Below are 22,901 nucleotides of genomic sequence, written 5' to 3' on the forward strand. Positions count from 1 at the left end.
GTACTCACTAGTCACTGTTGAAAAATGTAAAATAAGAAGCAAATGAAACAGCTTTTTATTTCTTAGTAATTTGAAAGGATGAACATAGGAACTATAAGATGGATGATATAATATTTCACTGCACTAACTAAAATATAATAATGGTGTATTAGTTATCAAATTTTAATCTTAAACTAATTTTATAGAAAATTTGTCTCTGCTGAGTGGTGGCATACTAGTACTTGTAGGACTTTTCGAGCTGACGGATCTCAAGCAGCTGCTTCTTTCATTCAAAAAAAATTACGTGCTTTAAGGTAAAACCAACGGAACTGATAATAAAACAAAACCACCGTCTGAACTCGATTTCATCATTTTATTTATTGCACAACAATAATTTAAGCTTATCGACAAAACAGGAGGGACATCGTTGTTTTTCAATAAATAAATAAATTACACTTTCCGTTAATAAAATAAATAATAATTTACATGACAATCACTGTTGCCGACCAAAGAGGTAGTACGCACGTCCTGGTAATTACTTTATCTCTGATCGTTGCGCGCTTCATTGCTTTCGATACGTGGTTCATTCTGCGCTATCTATGCATTTGCTTGTTTGCCTGTTTGCGGCAATTGTTCATGATTTTGACTGACTGGCAGTCCCAGAACTGATGCGATTCAATGTTATTTCCATTCTGGCGGAAATATATTAAGTTGCACGTTCCTGCTGCTTTTATCCGTACGGGTTCCATTCTGAAATTCTCCTAATTCATTGGTTTGATGTTGAGGGTGGGGCGTTTTGGCTTTTTTGCGTGTGTTTGAATTGTCCGGTGAGTTCGGTTGACGTCCGGGTTTTAGTACGTAGGCTGCTCGTAGTGGTACCGGTAGGGTCGTTGAACTCGGGCCGGGCGGTCACTGGTGTTACGACGGTTTTCGTGCCGGTGTGCAACTGGAAGCTGGTTTCCTCGTGATGATCGCTCTTGAAGATCTTCTTCAGCGCCAAAATACTGGCGATATGAGCGCAACCTGTCTGATGACCAAAGCCTTGAAGGCGACGGCACCGAGGTCTTCAAACCAATCGGGCCAGCAATGCCGATGGCGGTGAGCATGGCAGGATGATGTATCGGCTGCCGTCTTCTTGTCACCGCGGCCTCGTGCTTCAGCCAGATCCATCTTGACGGTGTGTGTCTGAGGAAGCGGTCCAACTTCTGGATGAGGAACGGTCCGTACTCCAGGCCTTCCAGGGCGCGGGCGTCGACAGTCCGGGGACGGTTTCGTTCTCGGTATCATCGTGACGTTTTGCTTGACTAGGTCACTCCATCGACTAGTTGAATGGAATCCTTGTGGGGTTAGGAAAAGTGATCAAATTATTTAAGTTCTAGAAAAATGGTTGTAATATTACGGATTTATCGGTTGAGAATAAATGATGGCAAAATTAAAAACACTTAATAACGGTTGATATGAGAAGATTGTTTTTGCAACGAATATATAGCCTTGACGTGTAAAACAGACAGAAACGCCGTCTTCTACCAGACCAATTCGATGACTTTTAAAAATCTTGCTCTCTGAATGGTGTTATTCTAAATTAATTGATCACCCCTACGCCCTACCAGAATTTCTTGATCAGACCACGCACCTTAAGTATGTATTAAAATTGGATCGTATTCTGCTTATTGTCTTTCAAAATGAGTTACCCCAAAATTTGAGGTAATAATACACGTTACCCAAGTAGTCAAGCAGCTTTTCAAAATTTGAACAAGAAATTGATATCTTCATTGGTATCTTCACGAAACATTCTCAGTTTCAACGTGATGTTGTAAAAATCTATCAGGAAATTATACGGAGTCTTCGGAATTTCCACTGAAAATTGTGTGGACTTCTTCAAATTTGAATCTTCTTCATTGGCATTACATCCCCACACTGGGACATTGCCGCCTCGCAGCTTAGTGTTCATTAAGCACTTTCACAGTTATTAACTGCGAGGTTTCTAAGCCAAGTTACCATTTCTGCATTCGTATATTATGAGGCTAACACGATGATACTTTTATGCCCAGGGAAGTCGAGACAATTTCCAATCCGAAAATTGTCTAGACCGGCACTGGGAATCGAACCCAGCCACCCTCAGCATGGTCTTGCTTTGCAGCCGCGCATCTTACCGCAAGGCTAAGGAGGGCCCCCTTCAAATTTGAATCGGCATGAACATTATAGATCAGCGGCGTGACAAATTTTAAACGGCGGCGCACCGATGCAAAAATGTCGGCGGCGGCGGCGTGTCAAAAACTGTCGGCGGCGGCGCACACCTCTACTCATGTCTTTAAGGTAATACCAACGGAACTGATAATAAAACAAAAACCACCTGCCTCACCTCGATTTCATCATTTTTTATTTATTGCACAACAATAATTTAAGCTTATCGACAAAACAGGAGGGACATCGTTGTTTTTTCAATAAATAAATAAATTACACTTTCCGTTAATAAAATAAATAATAATTTACATGACAATCACTGTTGCCGACCAAGAGAGGTAGTACGCACGTCCTAGTAATTACTTCATCTCTGATCGTTGGCTCGCTTCTTCGCTTTTGGATGCGTGGCTCATTCTGCGCTGTCTTTGCATTTGCTTGTTTGCCTGTTGGCGGCCATTTTTTTATGATTTTGACTGACTGGCAGTCCCAGAACTGATGCGATTCCAATGTTATTTCCATTCTGGCGGAAATATATCAAGTTGCACGTTCCTGCTGCTTTTTTCCGTACGGGTTCCATTCTGAAATTCTCCTAATTCATTGGTTTGACTGTTGAGGGTGGGGCGTTTTGGCTTTTGGTTGCGTGTGTTTGAAATGTCCGGTGAGTTCGGTTGACGTCCGGGTTTTAGTACGTAGGTTGCTCGTAGTAGTACCGGTAGGGGTCGTTGGGAACTCGGGCCGGGCGGACCACGTAGGTGTTACGACGGTTTTCGTGCCCGGTGTGCACCTGGAAGCTGGTTTCCTCGTGATGATCGCTCTTGAAGATCTTCTTCAGCGCCAAAATACTGGCGATAGTGAGCGCAACCTTGCTGATGACCAAAGCCTTGAAGGCGATGGCACCGAGGGTCTTCAAACCGATCGGGCCAGCAATGCCCATGGCGGTGAGCATGGCAGCGATGATGTATCGGCTGCCGTTCTTCTTGTCGCCACGTCCTCGTGCTTCAGCCAGATCCATCTTGACGGTGTGTGTCTTGAGGAAACGGTCCAACTTCTGGATGAGAGAACGGTCCGTACTGCTCAGGCCTTCCAGGGCGCGGGCGTCCGACAGTCCGGGGACGGTTTCGTTCTCGGTATCATCGGTGACGTTTTGCTTGACTAGGGTCACTCCATCGACTAGTTGAATGGAATCCTTGTGGGGTTAGGAAAAGTGATCAAATTATTTAAGTTCTAGAAAAATGGTTGTAATATTATGGATTAATCGGTTGAGGATAAATGATAACAAATTTAACGAGACTTAATGACGGTTGGTATATTAATAAACAATGGATCTCATCGCGTCTTATGAAAAGTTTGTTTTTGTTGCGAATATGTAGCCTTGACGTATTCTTTGACTGTGGCTTGAAAACTTATCAGTGACAGTTCGAAATTTCAAAATAACACTGTTATAAGCATGGCAGGGGCTTCCAATAAGAATAAGTATCAAAATTGGATCGAATTCTGCTTATTTTATTTCGAAATGGGACATCCCAAAATTTGAGTTGATTGTACACGTTAGAAAATGCAGGACTTTTTTCAAAAGGCTTGACGACCCTTCCCCCGGCCATTGCGAGCTGCGGGACTCGTCTTGGTGTGCGCTTGACACCACGACGTTCACACCTAACACGACGGCGCCCGGCAAGACAAGCGGTTTACGCAAGCTCATAATAAAATCAATTATCAACTCTTACGGGCTTCGGTCATTTAGCATAAAGTCATTTGGCATAATGGACATTTGCAATGATTTGGAATTATTATTTTTTTTTTGGAAGCGGGCAAACAAAATAAACGGCAAATCAAGTTTCGAGGAATGGATTACATGCATTATTGACTTATTTCAAGCAAACGCCTACTTCCAAAAAATGAATCACTATTACCGTTGTCTTATGCTGAGCAAACACCTACTTTCGAAGAAGCGTTCAAATCCACACATGCCTCCATCCGGGCAAACGCCTGTAATCAAAATTTGAATCACATCCACCATTACCTTAACCCGGACAAACACCTTCTTTTGAAGAAGAAATCACTTCCACAATTGTCATAAGACGAGTTTGTACAATCCCATTGAATTCCACCACTTAATTGTATCTTGACAGATACGTATTTCACTATTCCGGGTTTTTTCAGCGCCACTTATTCTTATTAGAACTAATTAAATACACGTACATTATACCAAAAATTATGCTATATGACCCTCACTTTCGACCCTCCTCACAATTATGCCAAATATCCATTTTGCCAAATGGCATAATGCAGAATGGATCGCTACCAACCGTTTCAAAGAGGCAAAGCTTGGCGTGGATTCCTAGGGCCCTTGTGATGTCTTTTAGAGCGTTTATTTCTTATTAAGGCTAATTTATTCTCCTCCATAATTTGGCGTAATACACATTAGGTTTAATATTTGACTGCAAAAAGAAATGTCGTTTAAGAGATGAGCCAACCTAGGGCTGGCTATCTTTATAATAATATGTATTAGTAATAATAAATGTCGTTTGGTGTATTTTTCATAAAAAAGTTATTCTCCATATTAAAACATATTCTGATGAATCACCATCCGAGTGCCAGAAAGGGATTCTACGCAAAACTGTACACTCTGTGCTGCATTGATGAAGGTAGTGCAACCCAGGTAAGGTAGTCTATCAAAGTTTCCGCAGTTACCAAGGGGGAAGGGCCAATTGGCCGAATACCGTTCGGTCGAATGCCATTTGGCCGAAAGGGTCATATGCCTGAATATGTCAAAAGTAGAAAAAACGGATGAATTCAAATGTAACAAAGCCGGCAACGAATAAATAACACCGATTGAAAAATAGTATCTTGGAATGTATGATCCAAGGTGAATACAAACAGGTGTTGCAGTATGTCAATTTTATGATTCAGCCATCTTGGATTTTTATATGGGGCAGCCACCGAGTTTGTTTATGTTTTGCACTGAAAATAAATTTTTCACCACCCACCTCTCCAATCTACTGTCGAAGTGAGTGAACCCTGATATAAGAACCCTGGTATGAGCCTTTAATTAACCCGCACGTGTTGGGCTCCTGGCTCGAGATCAGCAGAATGTTAGAGTTAACATGGCAGCAATCCAGGAAATACGGTGGCCCAAACCGGGGAAAGGTTAATTCCGAGAGGTGGATCCCATCGCAAACCATTCATGCGATTAACACACCTGCTGTAGCGGTGGCGACAGACCAGAACGTGGAGATAAAGCGCGATGCGATATCCTACACCCTGATCCGCATATATGTATGTATGCCCTGACAAAGATAAGCCTGATTACGCGAAGGATGCGTTCTATTAGGGCATTGATAAGGCTACGAAGAATGCTCCTCACGCGATGTAAAAAATGCCATCTGAGATGCAACAAACCGAAAAAATTCTTTCCCCGCTTCATTCCGCTACCAACGACTGTGACTTATGATTGCTGCTGCTGCAAAGAAGGATGGCAATCAGCAGTACCTTCTTCTTCTTCTTCGTTGGCATTACATCCCCCACTGGGACATTGCCACCTCGCAGCTTAGTGTTCATTAAGCACTTCCACAGTTATTAACTGCGAGGTTTCTAAGCCAAGTTACCATTTCTGCATTCGTATATCATGAGGCTAACACGATGATACTTTTATGCCCAGGGAAGTCGAGACAATTTCCAATCCGAAAATTGTCTAGACCGGCACCGGGAATCGAACCCAGCCACCCTCAGCATGGTCTGGCTTTGTAGCCGCGCATCTTACCGCACGGCTAAGGAGGGCCCCATATCAGCAGTACCTATTTTTGACGAAAAAATATCCGCAAGCACACTTGGCAACACCCGAGTGGCGACACCTGCTTACAGAAAGACCACAGAAAGATGCGTTTCAATATCCAAAGCTTGATAATTGAAAGGGTTATTGATCAGTACTGCCAGAAGCTGAACAGCGGAAAGAAGATGGCAACGGCTCAGGCTGCGTCAACGTCAAAAAACTGCGACTATCACTGCGCAGGCACTGATAGTAAGGGTATGCGATAACACACTTTTATCTAACGAAACGAAACGAAACGAAATATAAAATGTCTATGTTGATTCGAAACGGAACGAAACGAAATATAGATTTACTTTCGAGACTTCGAAACGATACGAAACCAAGGTCCATTTAATTCGAAATTTTACGGAACGAAACGAAATTAATTTTTTTTGCGGAATTTTTATTGAATTGGTTATATATTACCGTGCGGTACCGAAATCCGTACAGCATCGAAATCCGTCCACCTCATGAGATATCAATAAATTAAAGGAGGTTAAAGGTAATTAATGTAGGAATAATTAATCTTATCCTGTTCAGATACTTGACAGTAAGCTTTTAAGGCATAGACTTGGAAAGAAGGCTTTGAAATTAAAACAACAAAAATCAAAAACAAATCTCCACCCACCAAACGCGAAGTTTGTGCCGCCATTTTGTTTTCGGGTAGAGCTAATTGCACCAAAAATAACTGTGTTTTAAGTGCTAATTGCAAATCATTACATAAGATAAGCGGAATAAAAATCGAAGGGATCGCTTCTCAAGGTGCGTATCGAACTATTTACAATGGTAGTTTAGTCAATCAGACTGTTTCAATTTAAATATTTAGTTAAGAAATAGCTGTACGGATTTTGATCCTTTGATTCGAAATCCGTCCACGGTGGACGGATTTCGAGTCAAGAGTAGTTGATTTAAATCATTATTTTATCATGTTTTTCGTAGTTTTTAATGAGTAAATGTGAAACACTTCAAAAATAGAAGCCTTCATGCGTCTGTGTCAATGACAAACGTTTTATTTGCATTCGATTCTTATTTTCTAATAACTTTTTCATATACTAAGGTGCTTAAGTGTACGGATTTCGATGCACCACGGTATATGATTTCATTTTTTCTAAGTTAAATAACGGCTTTGTGACCAATACAATTATAGGAACAGAAGAAGCAGGCTGTGATAAATCGCCGTGTTTCCGTTTATATATCACTAGCAGACCCGACGAACTTCGTCTTGCCCACAATGGATTAGTTAGCACAAACTTTTATTTTGTTTTCACAATATAGGTTTGAATGTTTGCTCTACGATTAGAAAGACAGAGCAATCGTCAAAACTTCTAGAGCGGGAAGGAGTATCGAACCATTATATAACCCTAAATTAATGATTTCGTGTGTGTTACTTCTACGTGAAGTTAAACGATTTACAATGATATGGAAATGCCAATATCATCTTCCAAACTTGGACGTACATGTTCATGATAGAATTAGAGTACATGTTCATGATAGAATTAGAGGCGAAAGTATGGAATTGATAGTTCCGTTAGGATACGGCAGGCATGAAGAATGTTTTCATAGAAGTCGATTTGAAAGCGAGCGGAGGGCAATGTTGAAAGTGGCTTTATATCCCGACAGCATTCCCTTCTGGCACTAAGCTCCGGCGTATGAAGAGGAAGAATATCAGTGTGTAAGCTGATATATCTCCACTGGCCAGCTTCCACACTGATATTCTTCCCTCCCCCTTCATACGGGAGCTTGGCAGAAGGAAGGTCGTGTGATATGTGCCATCACAAATATTGCCCTCCGCTCGCTTTCAAATCGACTTCTACAAAAACATTCTTCATGCCCGCCGTATCCTAACGGAACTATCAATTCTATACTTTCGCCTCTAATTCTATCATGAACATGTACGTCCAAGTTTGGAAGATGATATTAGCATTTCCATATCATCATTATATAACCATTTCTTATCTTTCAAAAGCTCCACATGCCGGATTTGGTTCCATTTGCTTGATTCGTTCTCGAGTTATTCAGAAATTGTTGTTTAATTTCTATGGGACCCTCCCTCCTTCTAGAGCGGGGAGGAGTCTCAACCTATCATAGAAACATTCGTAACGAGTGATTTTTAGTCGCATTCCTACTAATTTTCCACTCGAAATATAATGTGAAAATATTTGTTACAAATAATGCACAACTCAAACTAAGTTTATTTTGATTTTTCCCCAAATAATAACAAAAAATCTCAATATAAGATCTAAAACGTTTGGCTCCGGCACAATAGAAAGCTTTGGCTTCAGTTTGACAACCAAATCGATTCTATTCGCACCACCCAGCCTTCATATATTGTACCGCGTGTATAACATCTATTCATGCGCTTATTTTCAATCGCAACCAAAAATAAGAGCCAGTTAGTCGCCTAAGAAGGACATACCTTCAGAAAAAAGCTACTTTGATATTTTTGAAAATCATAGGTAAGACACTCAGAAATCGCTTCACCCCAGTTTTCGCCCACCAATTTGGAAATATTCATTTCTCGACAACTAGTTGTTGGAAACAGTTAAAGTTCAAGTTTTATTTTAATTGATTGATAATTGTGTGGAAAAAATTAGAACTTTATCTGTTTCCAACAACTAGTTTTCGAGAAATGTAGATTTTGAAATTGGTGGGCGCAAACTGGGGTGAGGGTGATTTCTGGGTGTCTTTCCCTAATTTGGCAGGCACGTGGTTGATTGTGGCAGTGAATGCTTTGATAGCACGTGATATTTGTACTGCGGATAAATTTTGATTATCTATGAGACCCTTGGAAGATGAATACGATAGTTGTAATTTTGTTGGCATACTACAGCGCTTTATGACATTTTTTCTATACCTTACTAGTTGACCCAGCAGGTGTTGCCATGTATAGTATTCGAAAATGTGCGTTATGAACTGCCCATGTAAAAGACCCATACTAATATTAAATTTAATTGTTCATAATTTACTCAACCTCAATCTTGATTTTTGCATGAAGAAATATCATATCATTTGGGGCTGTCCATAAACCACGTAGACTCTCGAGGGGGGGGGGAAGGGGTTTCGAAAAAGTCTACGATAGTCTACGAAGGGGGGTATACCAAAAGTCTACGTAGACTTTTTTATTTTATTTTTTTTAAACGATTTATACAGCAGGTTTGTGCGAAGTTCACTTGTTGATTTTTCTTAGGATTTTCCGGGTTTTTTTGCATGACTTTACCGAAATAATTTTGTGCAATTTTTCACCTAAAATGTAATGCATTTCACTGAAGTAAAGGTCATGGATTTCACCAAGAAAATCTTCTGTGTTGAGCAGGAAAATTCTCCAAAGTATTCTATAAAAACTATCGAAAAAATTTCAAAATCTCCACTTGGATATGATTTCAGATTCTACTAGATTTTTTTTAATTTTCGGCAGGAACTTCTTTGGAAACTATGGAAATTATGTCGTACTTCAAGGGGTTTTTTAAATTTAAATTTACAAAGGAAGTCATTTTTTGCCGAAAACTAATCGATGAGAATCCCCACCAGCAATTTCGCAGCGATTGATCCATTATAAACAAAGAAAAAGTCTTTGGAATGCCCAAAAAATATTCTTTGGAACTTTTAAAGGGAATTCTCCGGAATTTCCGCGAGAAACCCTTCAGAATATCCACTGGAGATTTTCTGGGAAGACTCCGGAATGTTTTTTTAATTTCGGAAATTCTTTGGACATATAAAAGCAAAATTCTTCATGCCTATGGAAAATTCCTCGTAAATTTCTTCAGCAGTTCTAATGCAAATTCTTTGGATTTAAATAAATTGTTGAAAACTTCCACGAGAAATTACTTGAATTTTCCTCCAAAAACTGTTTGAATTTCCACATAAAAAATTCAAATTTTTGTAAAAAAGCCTTTGTAGTTTTCATGAAAATTTATTCGTATTTTTTACTTGAAATTTACAAATAACTTGAAAAAAATAACTGGAAATTCTCCATAATTCCCACCGCAAATTGGGTCCTAAAATGAAGAATCGATATTCGATTTTCTTTCAGGGAAAGATGAAGGTAATCATTCTAAACGTGTCAGTTTTTCTCTAGACTCAAAAATTGAAAAGAACATTGTTTAATTTGAAATTGAAAAATAGATGAAAAATGCTTCCTTTACATTTTCGGTCTTGTTTGACGTACGGATTCAAACGCACTAGCAAAACACCGCAGGGCACTTGACTCAACCTTTGACAGTTAATATATGGGGCTGACGTGTTGGGCTGATGGTTCATTCGTTCTGAAATGTTGCACAGCCCAAAATTTGCCTTAAAATGTCTTAAACACAAAAATATTATTTTTACTGATTTAGAATTTTACCAGAATTTTTATAACAACGGTACAAGTATTCTTGACCGATGTACTATCGTTTGCAACCATAAACGAGGTAGGGCTTTAGGACCCAATTATTCAGAAAACTCTTGCTCTTAATTTGCATAATAAATAGAAAAATATCTTAGGAAACCATTTTGTATTTCCAGGGTAAATGTTACTGAATGTCCGTTTGAACTTAAAATTACCTCGGGAAATAATTCTAAATTTAAACGGAAAATTACTCGGGGTTTTTTAACGAGGAATTTATAAGAAAATTCAGCGGGATATTGCACGGAATTTTCAAGAAAAGCATCGGAATTATTACGGAGAATTCTTTGGAGTATTACCTGGAAGCATTCAAGGTTATCAATTGGTAATTTTTTACGAAATTTCCACGCAAAACTTATTGAAATGTAGACTCGGAATTTCAACTCGACATTTTTCGAATTTCTGTAAATTCTTCGGTTTTCACAAATTTGAACCGACAAATTATAAGACAGATGCGTGACAAATTTTAAGCAGTGGCGCGCCGATACAAACGTGTCAATGATGGTGGCGCACACCTCTAGGAGGAATCGAATTCAACAGAAAATAAATTAATTGGCTTTGAGATTTGATTTCAGGAGCTATGGAAAGAGAATTAAATTTGATTTCCTTCCAAATTGATTTTCGTTTTGTTGGATTTTGTTCAGTTTGATTTAGTTATGTTTGAAATTCGAGTTACATTGTAATATTTACATGGAAATGGATTTGAATAGCTGAATTGCTTAAAATTGAATTGGTTGATTTCCATATTTTTCCAATCACATATGATGTTTTGTAAAATTTGGCAAAGTCTACGTAGACTTGAAGGGGTGGGGGGAGGGGTTTTGGAAAGGTCAACGAAAGTCTACTAGGGGGGACGGGGGGGTTTGAAAAAGTGAAATTTCGGTCTACGTGGTTTGTGGACAGTCCCTTTGATGCCTCAATGCCTCCTTAAGGATAAAATGTTATAGGGGTAACGGCTCAAACCTTGGCTCATTATGCTACGGTTGAGCACATTTATCGTTATAAATCTTCATATTTTGCATTTCCAACCAGAATTATTCCACCAGCCGGCTTGCTTACATTTGGTTTTGACGCCAAACAGCAAAAAACACGACGTTGAATGTCCGCAATATCTCATTTAAACCAGCGAAAGTCTCGAGAGCAATGGACAAAATGTCGGCATTCTTGTCCCTTTCAGGTGGACAATTTTTCAGCCCACTTGGGACGAGTGATTGTTGATTTCGAACATACGAAAAACAAAGATGGGTTGCTGTTTATAGTACCAGTCATCTTGCTTGCATTGAATAAAGACAGCATGCAAACAAATAGAGAAAATCAAATTATCTTTTTGAGCGTGAATTCTAGTTGGTTGCATGTAAAATACTACCACACTGATTGTGAGAGTGCGTTTTAGATTTCCCCAATGGCACGCTTACCAAGGACATGCTATCGAAAATCCTACTATATGAATCATTTATTTCCCATACACACAGTTATAACTGTGCCAACTACCTGATGTTAGTACCGTCAACTGGGGGGAAGATGATCATTGAGGTGAAGATGATCATTTGATGTGTCAGTCAAAAGTGCCAAATTTTTTTATGAAACGGTGGTCAACAATATTCTGCGTTCAAGTAATGTTTCCGCTAGGTAGAAATCCGAGTTTTTCGATTATAATCATGAAAATGTATTTTGTGGAAGAAAGAGAGAGATAGTCATAAATGACGCTATTTTCGTTTCAAATATTGACTTCGTAGACTTCTTTACGTAGTAAATTCAACATTCATACAAATAACCTAGTGTATTTTGACTACTAGGTCATAATGATTTTAGTAGAGCTGTCTTGATCAACTTCACCCCAAACCAGATTACTCAAAAAATGTGTGATAATTTAATTTATTTTAATAAATGCGAATGCATTTCAGAGAACTAAAGTTGTTGATTATTGCAACGTATAGCAGTACGTGTTTTGAAAATATTTCTTTCGATTTAAAATGTAAACACACATTGTTATTGCATGTTTTATCTTAAAAATGATCATCTTCCCCCCAGTTGACGGTACACAATTTTTCATGAACACAATTATAAGATGCTTGTTTTTAACTATGCCTGCATTGAAGTTTCATGATTGGTACGTGCGTTTGATTCCATTCCTCTCTATATCGATCAGCTGTTGCGAATCCTCTCAAAACTCTCACGTGTTTCAACTTCCCGAGTTAAAAGAATACTTTTTCGGTATCATTTTACAGATCAAAATACTTTTTGCAATCAATAATAGATCTAAATTATGATGAAGGTATTTGTCAAGTAATTCGACTTGAAACTACCTATTCACATGAAATGACGTTGAAAGTTTATCTAATGAAACATACGATCCATTGTATATTTCCATTATTAAATGAGAATGTTTGTAGGATTCGTGCGAAAGATGATAAAACTAAATATTCCTACACTAATTAAATCATTAATTTGCGAAATTATGAAGAAAATGGTGTATCGAACCACGAAAGGTTGATGCTTGAATCGCTTATGCTTGAATCGTGGTTGGGGGCCGTAAGGTAGGCAATTATTTTTGGTATGTTCTGCAAATTAAAGCGATTATATCGTGATTCGAGAAAAGCATCATGAGGGCCCATTCACAAACTACATGACGTTTTAGGTTGTGGGAGGGTAGGGGAACTGGGGGTAGGACGCCCACGTTAAGGAAAATGCCATTTTTATCAATGAAAACCACCATTTCAGCCAGTTTTCATCAGCGCATACTAAAGAACAGCATATCTGCGACTGACTACCGATGACAGATATCTAATTGTACATTTTATTGCACAGAAATTTGATTTTTAAAAAGCACCCGAAAAATATTTATTTTGAAACCATGCGGGGTGAGATGCGCCAGTGGATGGGTTAAAACGCGCATGTGTTTATCGTACTGATTTTCATTTTAATTGCCTACATTAAGGCAATTAACCGAATGTTTCAGCTGTTTCGGTCATACGAAATGAGCATGGGCGTACTGCCCCACACCGACCTCAGAAGTTTGAAGGCCCATCAAATCGTTTTAAGACCAATTTTGACGACGATTTCGTGTGGAACATAAAGAACACGAGTAAGCAGCATGGCTTATGGCTCAATTTTCAATTTACCAATGAATAACAGCGATAGAAAGACTAAATTTCACCGAGCTAGAATTGCATCAAAACACGCAAAAATCATTTTTTCGAGTTTTTCATGTGTAACTAGAGAAAAATCATGAAATATATGTATCCAATGGCAATATTTTTCATTGATTCATCGTATAGACTATTTAAAATAATCACAATGGGGATATTTAACCTTATTCAGGGGTGGCGCGTTTTAACCCCTATGGGCGTGTTACCCCCACTTCCCCTACTTGTCTGAGCGTTAAAGACTTTATAAATTTTAGAACTCTACCATACATGAAGCGTTACTAGGGGCTGGGTGTGGGTTGATTTTAGCGTTATGTTATTTGCGAATGAAACTTAACAGCTGAGTGGATTAACCTGTTTTTACAAAAAATCTGGGTGCCCCCAGTATTGTCCAAAATAGTTTTGGTTAATTATGTCGCTATACTATTGGAAATTGTGAAATAAAAATGATAGCTGACATAGTGTGCTGAAGCTGAAGCGCCAGCTGACCAAACTCTTATCACAGACAAACAGACCTAACACTAAAGAAATTACCATCGACCATGACTTCAACGATCAATTTGAATTTGATTGGTTGCTCGATTCACAACTAGAGGCGCTAGCGTCGTAATCCTTCGAGTTTGACATTTCACTCCGGCGTCATCTGGTGACAATGTCTTACGAAACATTGTTTCGTGTAACATGGTGGTAGATGGTGGTAGAGGCGCAAGATGTTGGTAGAGGAGTTGGGCAATGGATTTTTCAGAAAAATGTACAAGCTGTTACGTCTGTTTGTCTGTGCTCTTATTATGTAAATAGATGACCAACAAATCTTTATGCATTCTACAACGCAGCGAAGATGAAAAATTGTCTTCCGTGTTTCAAGCATCATGTATTTTGAGATGTGTGCCCCCGAAAGCGTGGGGTAGATTTGAAGTTGGATTCTAGCGGGTTTCGCCTTAAAGTACGCTTTCAGTTCAGTGCAAGAAACAGCTGCTATGGACAGTATGAGGTGAAGGCAAAACATACTTTTGCATATGAACAATAAAGAATGATCCATGAAAAAATGAAAAAAGATTCATTAACAAAAACCTGATTGTTCCATAAAACACTGCCATAAATCCATAGAATAGTGCGGGAACCTCCTTTGTTTTCCTAAAAGCCTTCTTAACTTAAACCTGGTTTGAGGCCTAAACGGTGGTGGACAAATCGGCTTTTTAAATGAAAAAGGCGCTAGAAAAAAACTTCGTATCTTATTACATTTACACTCTAAGCCTGACGTCTCAAATATTAAGCCCATATCCCAAAAATTGAGTTAAAGATACTTTTTGGGATCTCCAGTAGCCTTGCGAGCAAAGGTGTAGGATTGTCAATCCGGAGATGGCGTGTTCGATTCTCGGTTCGGTCTAGGATGCTTTCGGGTTGGAAACATTCTCAACACCCTGGGAATAGTGTATCCATTGTACTTGCCATACAAGATACATACTCATGCAATGGCGGGCATAGAAAAGCTTTCAATTAATAACTGAGGAAATGCTAATAGAATACTAAGTTGAAAATCAGTCCAGGTCCCATTTAGAATGTAGAGCCATCAAAGAAGAAGATACTTTTTGTTTTCTGTCAAATATTTCTAACAAAACACTGAAGACGTTTTATAGAAGAAAACTAAATATGTATTTGTCAACTCAGAATGGGGTTATGTAGTAGGCGTTAGTAGAAAAATTTGCATAACATAAAGTTTTGAAAACAGTTTTTTTAGTTTGTTCAGCGGCGCAGCCGAAATTTTTGATAATATAAAGTATGGTTCAAATATAATAATTTTAAATTTGTTTCGAAATTCCGTAAAATTTCGTTATAAGCTAGTTTTTTCTAAAAAATTTTTGGAATTTAACGAAATAAAACGAAATCAAGAAATCAGATTTCGCCATGCTTAAATTCCGCGAAATTCCGCGGAATTTCGTTTCGAACCACCCAAGACGAATTTTTTCGAAATACCGCATATGCTTAACTGATAGGCACTGCAGAGCGACATCAACGAAATAATTGGTTTGATGAGGAATGTCAGCGAGTGAGGGATAAGAAAAAAAGCCGCCAGAGGTGGCTTTGGGACATTCAGTTCAATGACATTTCGTCGAAAGGACGTTTAGCTGACTCTTATTCTTTCCAAGGATACTCTTTCTTCTACAAACTATTTTTTTTCTGTCACCTCATATTCGCACAAGAAATAATTTGCTTAGTATAAAATTCACTTCCAATCATGATTCGTTAATATTCAACCGAAAACTTAGTTTCGACCAATCGCCCATTCGACCCAATGTCTCTTTGACCTTATGTCCATTCAACCAAATGTCATTCTACGAAACGTCATTCGACTAAATGTCTTTCGGCCAAATGGTATAGATTTTCCAGAAGCCGAATACTAGTTGCTGGTACCCGATACATTGAAAAAACGGCACAGTTTTGTAAGAGCAGAAAAGAAACGCACGCAAAAATTAAAGCATGAAGAGAGTGGGATAGCTGAAACACTGAAACACTGAAACACAGCAGGCTGCGCCAGTGCCCACCATGTGCAATGACCAAGAGGGGAATTTTCTGACTGACAAGACTATGGATGCAGCCAGAAGGTGGAAGGAGCACTTCGAGGATTTCTCGCTTAACTTTTCAAAAGGACCTAAGTAACATTTTTTTCATGAATTAATTTGAGTACCGTCAACTGGGGGGAAGATGATCATTGAGGTGAAGATGATCATTTGATGTGTCAGTCAAAAGTGCCAAATTTTTTAATGAAACGGTAGTCAACAATATTCTCCGTTCAAGTAATGTTACCGCTAGGTAGAAATCCGAGTTTTTCGATTATAATCATGAAAATGTATTTTGTGGAAAAAAGAGAGAGATAGTCATAAATGACGCTATTTTCGTTTCAAATATTGACTTCTTAGACTCCTTTACGTAGTAAATTCAACATTCATACAAATAACCTAGTGTATTTCGACTACTAGGTCATAATGGTTATAGTAGAGCTGTCTTGATCAACTTCACCCCAAACCGGATTATTCAAAAAATGTGTGATAATTTAATTTATTTTAATAAATGCGAACGCATTTCAGAAAACTAAAGTTGTTGATTATTGCAACGTATAGCAGTACATGTTTTGAAAATATTTGTTTCGATTTAAAATGTAAACACACATTGTTATTACATGTTTTGTCTTAAAAATGATCATCTTCCCCCCAGTTGACGGTACTGCAATCAAAAGCTTTCATGTTTTTCTGTTGATTGCGCTATTCAAATTAATTCATGAAAAAATGTTACTTAGGTCCTTTTGAAAAGTTAAGCGAGATTTGTTGAACGGTGAAAACAAAGGTGTGTGAGGGACTGGGTGGACAAAGTCGACGACGGTCAACCCGTGGAATGACCAATGTTGAATGAGGTTAAAAATACTCTAAGTGAGCTAAAAAAAGTTAAGTTAAGTTAAGCTGCTGGGAAGGACGAGATCCCAGTGAAACTTCTCAAACTTGGAAGTGAGTAGTTGTATCTATCGATACACCTAATAATATATGGGAGGATGAAGAACTGACGAGCGATTGGTTGGATAGCCTCATATACCCAATCTATGTATAAGAAAGGATACATAAAAGCATAGGCAGCAGAATAAAATTTCCATAAAGACTTAAAATCCCAATTGTTTATGGAAATTTATTCATAGAGGATTTCAGGAAATTTTATATTTATTAATTTCTTACAAGGCGAATCGGCCCTATCTCGCTCGCTCTCTGAACATGGCTTTCCGGCGAATCTGATAAGGCTAATATGTGCAACGCTTGAAATTAAGTATTCGCAATGCAGACGAAGAGAGACGGTGAGGATGGGTCTAACCATTAACTCTACCAAAACAAAGTACATGGTCACAGTGAACAGAAGTTACAGTATTTCATATGCAACCGAATTTGGTCGTACTTAGGTTGGCGCCACAGCGTGAGTTGTGCTATTCGGGTTAGGCCCCGCAACATGTAGACCAAAACGAAACATGGTCTGTATAACACTCGGATTTCATCAGTGGCGCTTTAGGACATGAATCGTGGACGTTAAAAAAGTGGGACTGGAAAATTTTTGGGTTTTTGAACGAAAAGTGTTTCAAACTATACGCGTAAGAAACTATAAAATTATGTGTGGAGCAGACGCATGGATCACGAGCTGTGTCAAATGTACAAAGGAGAAAATATTGTGAATTGTAAAAACTATGGCAGAATTCAGTGGGCTGGTCACTTAGTGTGAATGTTGTAAAAACATATAGAGCAATACCAGATGAGGGCCAGCGCTTTCGTGGAAGGCCGTAAACACGCTGGTTGTACGCGATGGAATCGAACCTGGGGACTCTAACGTTCGGGAAAACTTGAGGTTCATCGCACAAGACCAACGACTATGGGCCTCTACAATACGGCAGGTATATGTGTATCGAGGCTGTAGCTAACCGGGTGTCCAGGTATCCTAGTATTGTTCGGCCAACCGACATTTACGGTCATATGATCACTATTTAGAACGCGTTTTCGTTCAAGATTAGACATCTGTGCGGCGGCGGCGTTTATCATAGTTTAGTTTTGGTTGTTTTTTTAGACAAATGCATTAACAATCATTTGTATTTTGTCGGGAAAATAAAAGTGGCTTCTCAGAAAATTCTTCTAAATTTTTCAATGAAAGCTTTTGAAAATTTCCAGGGAAATTTGTTTTGCGAGAAATTGTTCTCCGAATGTGGAAGAAATTCTTCGGATTTCAATTTTTTTTTCTTTGCGAATTATTTGGATTTCAGAATTTTTGAGGTAGTTTGCTTTAACAGGTCGTTTGGTCGAATAGGTCATGTAGCCGAAAATGCTGTTCACCGAAATGTTCATTTCGTCTACGGTCGAAAATATTAGTTGCTGAACGGGTAATATGGCCAAAAATGTCGACCTGTTAATGGTCATCCCACCAAATAACATGTTTGGCCTGATGATTTTTGGTCTAATGTTTGTTCGGCAAAATGACATATTCTGCTAAACAACTATCGTCCATATGCCTCTTTCCATCGTTTGACTAAAAGTCATTTGGTCATTCAGTCGAATTCGAAGGGCATTTAGCCGAATTCTATTTGGCTGAATTGGACATTTGACCGAAACAGTTATTAGGTCGAACATTTCTTTAGCCGAAAATGTTATTTAGCTCATAGCAAACGGCCAAAAATGGCATTGTCAAACGGGTCCCTCAACACTAATTTATAGATCCAGGATCGTTCCTGAGCCCTTAACCTGTTGAACAATAGAAGAAGCTGCAACTGCTGGCAGAAGTATTTTTCAGTCGCCTGCAATGGAGTAAAGGTTTTTCGTCGTGAGGTTATGGGTCCAGTACGATTCCTCTGTGCATCTTCCGTCCACAGCGAGGTGTCTGACACTACTTAGTATTGCCACAAAAAACACTTCTTGAATGTAAACTCAGAAAATGTCTAAATCCAATATATAATATAAACAATCAAGCCTACTTCGACCGAACGCGGTTTTTCGGACTAGGAGAACATCTGTTCCAAAAGCCCTACTTTCCAATAAAAACGGAACTACGCAAAATGAAGTCATATCAAAAGGTTCGATTAAAATTCCAAGAGCTCCAATTTTAAATTCTATGTCATCTGCCTTTCTTAAATATTAACTTTACGCCTGAACTTTGAATAAAACTTTATCAAAATAAAAATAAAATAACTGAAACTCGATTTGTGCAATTGCACAACATGTGAAATATTTAGTTCGAAAATTGTATTGGATGGAAACCACTTCCTTTGGTGGGGTTTGTTCCCACGAAACCAGTACGCTAGACAGGTGCTTTCCCTAATAAGATTTCCCTACTAATCTCATATGGCTGATAGCAACATACGGCCGAAAAGGACATTGTCAAACGGGTCATGTGGCCAAAAAGGTCGTTTGTCCTATTCGAACTTTTTTGATTAATTGACTTTTTGGACGGCCAATTGATCAGTTTAGACAAACAACATTTTCGTCTATATGTCTATTTCAGCCAAACGAAATTTCGGCCCAATGGTTAGTTCGGCCAAATCACATATTCGAATCTTATACCAAATTCTTTAGAGTTTCCACAACAAGTGATTCGATTGTTTTATTTTCGTTATTTATTTATTTATTTATTTCCCGACCATTTTTTGGTACAATCAAATTTAATTGCCTTGCCTATATACTACCCGGAGTGATAATAATTACTATGTCTGAAACTCGATTTGTGCAAAAAAACTTTCACATGTTGTGCAATTGCACAAATCGAGTTTCAGACATAGTAATTATTTTTTTCATTTGATAAAGTTTTATTCAAAGTTCAGTTTAAGAAAAGACAGATGACACAGAATTCAAATGGGAACTCAATTCAATTCAATTTTAATAGAATCTTTTGATATGACTTCAAAAAGTAAATAGTATTTGCGTTTCATCGGAGACTAGGGTTTGGAACAGATGTTTTCCTAGTCCGAAAAGCCGCGTTCGCTGTCGGTCGAAGTAGGCTTGATTGTTTATACTTTTCGTTTTCTTCTCCTTCTTCTTTTTATTATTATTCTTCCTCTACAATGGCACTACATTCCAACTGGAACTTGGCCTGCTTTTCAAGTATTCTATTAGCATTTCCTCAGTTATAAATTGAAAGATTTCCTATGCCCGCCATTGCATGATTAGAGGAATCGTACTGGGCCCATAATCTCGCGACGAAAAACCTTTTCTCCATTGCAGGCTACTGACCAATACTTCTGCCGGCAGTTGCAGCTCCTTCTTTTGTTCAACAGGTTATGAGCCCAGGAACGGTCCCAGATCTATAAATTAGTGTCGATGGAAAAGTCACAAAGACGTAATCAAGGACTAATTAACTAATTAACTAATTTGTCTTTGATGTAATCCTAGCTCGGGATCCACGAATCGGCTGCATAAGTCGCGTGCCACCGTGCGTTCATGGATTTGTTGCGTTAATCGTGAAGATATTGGGATTGTTGGCTGGTTAGAAGAAGTCCAAGAGGAGCTTTGAACCAGAAAATTCAGATAGCCTGCACTTGAACACACTTTTGCAAAGTATGATTAATAAATTAGTTAAAAATAAAACACTTCAAGACAAAATTTTCAAAACGACTTATCTGCTTTTGTAAACAAAGATTCAAACGACGATTTGACGAATCTGATAGCTCTCCCACGCAAACCAACACCACTAACAGGTAGCGGAATCCTTCACCTACCTATTGATGGTGTTGGTTTGCGTGGGAGAGCTATCAGATTCGTCAAATCGTCGTTTGAATCTTTGTTTACAAAAGCAGATAAGTCGTTTTGAAAATTTTGTCTTGACTTGTTTGGCTTTTTTGTATGCTATTTGGGGGTTGGTTCCCTTCATGCTTTTTTTGCAGATACCAAATTCCTTCTCATTGACACTAGTCTAGAAATATGCCTAACGTGAAGAATAAGACTTACACTTATCTTGTGCATAAGAGTGTGACAATTTTGATGAAATATTTTGGTGTATTTTGATTGGTATTACTGGGTGGCGCATATTACCTAGTATCATTATTTTTAGAAGGGAATATCCAATTTAAGAATAAAATCGTTGAATTTAGAGGTTTACATATTAACAATATTTTCCCTACTTGAAACGTTATTTGAACCTAATTGTTTTTGCGGGAAATGAGTTAAACGATGCAATTTTGCCTTAAAAACAATAACAAGCTCTGTTTTTTTAACATCGCAAAAGAATTTGTCGCGCGTGTGGACTCGAAGATTGAAAATTGAGAATATTTCAACCAACACAAGCTCCATGAAAATTTCCTATGATTTGTTGAAGTTCTCCTAGTAAACTTTCCAAGAGAATTAATTAATCAATGAATGAATTTCTTAAAGATTTTCACGAGCTATTTGAAATTTGGCAACTGTAATGTTAACGTTATATTTGCCACACCATAACACATTAATGCGCCTTCTTTGAAGATTTGATATGTAAATAAGTGGTTTGTGAAAATAAAAACATCAATATTTTTTAAACATTTGGAGCTCTATTAATTTTGTTTCGAGATGAAATGAAGAGCTTGAATCAATTTAGTTGCATTTGCATATAACAACGTTGTCCGTTACATTTCTTAACAAGAGTACCTTACCAGCCACATCACATTTCAGTTGAGAGTTTAATGATGGTAAAAAACATCATTATAGATCCATTCAAATGTTTTGTTGACTATCTCATAATCATAGATATCGCAATTGTGAGGTAAATTGATCATTTTGAACAATTTTCGTAGATTAAATTATTGCAAATATTTCCAAAGAACTTTTATCAAAATCCACTTTTCATCTTCCCGTGATGCTTTTTTTCACTCCTTTCCCACTCTCACCATATCAATAGCCCTCGACAGCGAGGTCAGTGCCTTCTGCTTGAGGCACTCGGTGAAATCGCTTTTCTCCTGGCAGTCGTCGTACACTTTTTGCAGGATGCAGATTTCGCCACCGAACCAGTTGCTTCCGGCCGCCCGCCACGAGCACGAAGCAGCACTGACCGCCGCCGAGGCAACCGTCACCACCAGCAGCAGCTCCAGAACCAACGATCGGTTGCACATGTTGAGATGGCTTTTGTGACTTCCCTTCGCTACGCTACTACACACGACGCGCACTCACACTGCACGTCTTCAGAACGACTACGATTGTGCTCTTCTCACTCACTGGGGGGCGCGACGTGTGCTCCGTATGACTATCCACACTGCAACTAGTGAAATCCTCTGATTAGCACCTGCTTTTAAACACAATGCAATGCTCTGTTTGATCGGTATGCTTCGTTCGGTTACGTATTGCTCGTCATGTGCTCCGGTGGACTACCACCGATGTCTTCATCAGATTAATCCACCTCCACCTTTCTCTGATGATCGACATCGGCGACGTTGCACATGCGAGATAGGTGATCATATTGACCAGCGCGAGTGAATATCCACCCGAACTGTGTCCATCAGCTGATGAAGTCGCCACTAGGGTGTGTCGCCGTAGAAATAGAACCGATAGCAAACGCGTTCTCTGATCGTCGCTGAGCAGCAATGGTCAAATGGATGTGTGTAGCATTGCTCTTCCATCCCATCTCCGTCCGTCGATTTGAGCTTCACTACGCAGTGCAGATATCGTTTCAACCAGCCGGCAGCAGAGTAGTTCAGCGGCTGAAATTTTCTGAATTTCTGAAATTATATAAAACAAACTCCTCTTCGACTGGGATGGAAATTCGGTCGAAGCACTGGGTTCTAATGGTGTGTAGAATTCATGCTCCTTAAAGGGCTCCGGTAGAAAGCAAACCTTTTCCACCGGCCGTTTTAAGCTTCCGATGCTGTTCGAAGACTTACTACTCGCACTATGCCATCAGTACCAGGATAGATTTTCTCAATTCT

At 38.7% G+C, this 22,901-nt stretch overlaps 1 protein-coding gene and 1 pseudogene across 1 annotated transcript; both read right to left on the reverse strand.

Moving 5' to 3' along the window:
* Positions 1-830: 830 nt before the first annotated feature.
* On the reverse strand, positions 831-2,682 carry LOC134204942 (uncharacterized; annotated as a pseudogene).
* LOC134204940 (uncharacterized) lies at positions 2,343-22,206 on the reverse strand. Its single transcript, XM_062679753.1, has 2 exons — positions 21,870-22,206; positions 2,343-3,349 (listed from the first exon to the last, which is right to left on the reverse strand). The coding sequence occupies exons 1-2, from the start codon at positions 22,089-22,091 to the stop codon at positions 2,846-2,848; spliced, it is 726 nt and encodes a 241-aa protein (XP_062535737.1). The 5' UTR covers positions 22,092-22,206; the 3' UTR covers positions 2,343-2,845.
* Positions 22,207-22,901: the final 695 nt, after the last annotated feature.

This window comes from Armigeres subalbatus, unplaced genomic scaffold, assembly GCF_024139115.2.
Source record: "Armigeres subalbatus isolate Guangzhou_Male unplaced genomic scaffold, GZ_Asu_2 Contig99, whole genome shotgun sequence".
Lineage (NCBI taxonomy): Eukaryota > Metazoa > Arthropoda > Insecta > Diptera > Culicidae > Armigeres > Armigeres subalbatus.

What these genes read in the sequence shown, in the direction of transcription:
- LOC134204940 (XM_062679753.1), bottom strand. Translation starts at nt 22,091, where the DNA reads ATGTGCAACCGATCGTTGGTTCTGGAGCTGCTGCTGGTGGTGACGGTT. An exon ending in TGTCGAGGGCTATTGATATG is followed by an intron (nt 3,350 to 21,869) that starts GTGAGAGTGGGA and finishes TAACCCCACAAG; the next exon opens with GATTCCATTCAACTAGTCGA.